Source organism: Excalfactoria chinensis, unplaced genomic scaffold (assembly GCF_039878825.1).
Source record: "Excalfactoria chinensis isolate bCotChi1 unplaced genomic scaffold, bCotChi1.hap2 Scaffold_68, whole genome shotgun sequence".
NCBI classification, from domain to species: Eukaryota; Metazoa; Chordata; class Aves; order Galliformes; family Phasianidae; genus Excalfactoria; species Excalfactoria chinensis.
The window spans coordinates 167,303-170,318 of NW_027315710.1; the positions used below are offsets into that span (position 1 = coordinate 167,303).

The 3,016-nt window shown below is 47.6% G+C and overlaps 1 protein-coding gene across 1 annotated transcript; it reads left to right on the top strand.

The window, feature by feature from the left end:
- The first annotated feature begins 1,766 nt into the window (after positions 1-1,766).
- LOC140265082 (olfactory receptor 14C36-like) lies at positions 1,767-2,732 on the top strand. Its single transcript, XM_072360962.1, has one exon. It carries the CDS (start codon positions 1,767-1,769, stop codon positions 2,730-2,732), a length of 966 nt encoding a protein of 321 aa, XP_072217063.1.
- Positions 2,733-3,016: the final 284 nt, after the last annotated feature.

A 3,016-nucleotide genomic window follows, 5' to 3' on the forward strand; every position in this document is an offset into this window, starting at 1 on the left:
CTTCTTTACAGTGAGGGTGACAGAGCACTGGAACAGGCTGCCCAACAGGGTTCTGGAGTCTCCTTGAAAGGAGATATTCAAGACCCGCATGGACACCTAGCTGTGCACCTACTTGGTGTTCCCCAGAGGTCAGTGCAGGTGCCTTTCCTCTTCAGTTTCTTTATTGTTGACCTGGAAGAGGGCATTGAGTGAAACCTAATTAAGATTGCAAATGACACCAAATTGGCTGGGAGTGTGGACCTGCCTGGGGTTAGCAAGGCCGTACAGAGGGATCTGGACAGGCTGGAGAGCTGGGCTGAAGCCAATGGGATGAAGTTCACCAAGACCAAAAACTGCGTCCTGCAATTTGGGACGTGGAATGGACTTCCCAGGGGTGTGGTGGATTCACGGACCCTGGAGGTGTTCAAGGAATAAATGGATATTGTGTTGAAGGACATGGATTAGTGGGAGCTATTGGTGATAGGTGAACAGCTGGACTGGATGATCGCGTAGGTCTTTGCCAACCTTGGTGATTCTATGATTCTATGCTATTGTGTCCTTGTCTGTGTGCCCATTTAGTTTCAGCAAACACTCTCTGGGAGGACTCACCACATGTCTGGAATTAGTCACTGACCACTAGAAATCTGGTGTTAAATTCAACAGATTTGAATGTACTGTCATGATGCTGTTGTCTTTCAGGAGCTGTTTGCCATGAGGATCCAGGGACATCTCAGGGGAGACAAGTGGGAAGGATAAACATGACATCCTCTGCTACTGAGCTGGGCTGGACTCCTGGGACACAGGAAGCTCATAAAAGTGGGTGGTGCTGCAGAGACATCTGTTCCCAGGAGCAGCTCTTGTGCACAGCCCAGCCTGCAGGTGACAGAAGGAGAGGAGAGAAAGGGGAGAGAGCTTCCAGGATGTGTGAGGTGAGAGCAGCCTTCTGAGCTCACTGCAGGAACATTGCTGACAGACCATGACAAGGTAAGTCTCACTTCAGGCCATGCTATGGGACTCTGCCGCCTGCCAGGCTCAGCACTCAGCCTGCCCGGGGAGCTGCCCAGGGTGCTGCGGGGAGACGTGTGGGGGGAAGGAGCCCCCCGGCAGGGCTTGTGCTGCCACAGCTGCTGCCTGGGGCAGGGGATCACAGCTCCACTGCACAACAGAATGTTTCTGGGGGTACTTTGCAATTGTATAAACAAGGCAGGGTTTTTTTTTTTTTTTTTTTTTTTTTTTTTTTTTTTTTTTCCTTTTCTGAGGGATGGAAAAAAGGATTGGAGACAAAAATCTAAAAGCGGATCTCACTGCTCTGAGAATTTTTCTTCCATACATTGGATGTTTTGCTATCTGTCACACGTGATTTGCTTTCAGTCTCTCCTGTCTATTAGGGTGGAACCAGTTGTAATTATTATCATACTCTGAAGACATGAATAATTCACATATCCTGCCAACAGGCAGCTTTTTCGAACAGAGATTGAAGGTAACGGAGGCCGGGGTTGGGTGCTATAAGAGCATTTGGGGTAAAGACATTAGGCATGAAACATGAAAAAATCCAGGGAAATGGGAAAACATCAGAAAATCAAAGGAAGTTTAAAGATTCACAGGCTTCTTCTTCTTAAGTAAGGCTAAACTTCATGAAATGAAATGCAAGTACATGTGCTAAATGAACATTATAGTAAGAGAATCAAGATATTTCATAGCACAGCAGAAAAAGTGTGTCTGAGAATGGTCTGGACTTGTCATTATCTTCTGCACTCTGAGCAGGACTCCAAGCCCAGGAACAGCAGATGCCCAACAGCAGCTCCATCAGCGAGTTCCTCCTGCTGCCGTTGGCAGACACGCGGCAGCTGCAGCTCCTGCACTTCTGGCTCTTGCTGGGCATCTACCTGGCTGCCCTCCTGGGCAACGGCCTCATCAGCACAGCCGTAGCCTGCGACCAGCGCCTGCACACCCCCATGTACTTCTTCCTGCTCAACCTGGCCCTCCTCGACCTGGGTTGCATCTCCACCACTCTCCCCAAAGCCATGGCCAACGCCCTCTGGGACACCAGGGCCATCTCCTACGCAGGATGTGCTGCACAGCTATTTTTCTTTGCCTTCTTCCTCGGAGCAGAGTTTTGCCTTCTCACTGTCATGTCCTATGACCGCTACGTTGCCATCTGCAAGCCCCTGCACTACGGGACCTTGATGGACAGCAGAGCTTGTGCCACCATGGCAGCAGCTGCCTGGGGCGCTGGGCTTCTCAATTCCCTGCTGCAGACTGCCAGTACGTTTTCACTGCCTCTCTGCCAAGGCAATGTAGTCAACCAGTTTTTCTGTGAAATCCCCCAGATCCTCAAGCTCTCCTGCAAAGAATCAAATCTCAGGGAAGTTGTGTTTCTCATTTTTAGTATTAGTTTAGTCTTTGGGTGCTTTGTTTTCATAGTTGTGTCGTATGTGCAGATCTTCATGGCCGTGCTGAGGATGCCCTCTGAGCAGGCACGGCACAAAGCCTTCTCCACGTGCCTCCCTCACCTGGCCGTGGTCTCCCTATTTGTCATCACTGGCTTTTATGCCTACCTGAAGCCTCCCTCCATCTCTTCCCCATCCATGGACCTGATGGTGGCAGTTCTGTACTCAGTGGTGCCTCCAGCAATGAACCCCCTCATCTACAGCATGAGGAAAAGGGAAGTCAAGGATGCAGTGCGGAAAGTGATGACCAAATGTGTTTCAAAAGCAGTGAAGTGGCCATTTTTTGGTATTATTGTCTTGTAATGCAGCTTTTTACTAAATTATGCTCTCTTTAATTTTTTTTTTTTGTTGTTTTTTTTTTTTTTTTTTGTGTGTGTGTGTATTTTGTTTTGTTTTGTTTTGTTTTCATTGCACCATTTTGTGTGTTATTTATTCTTACTCATTTTTTTAAAATACTGTAATGTTATTCACCAAAACATCATTACTCAAGTCACTTCCGATTCTGCTTGTTCCTTTGTACATTAGCCCATTAATACTCTAAATAATGAACCAGATTCTCTCTGATCCTGAACAAAATAAAGGACATG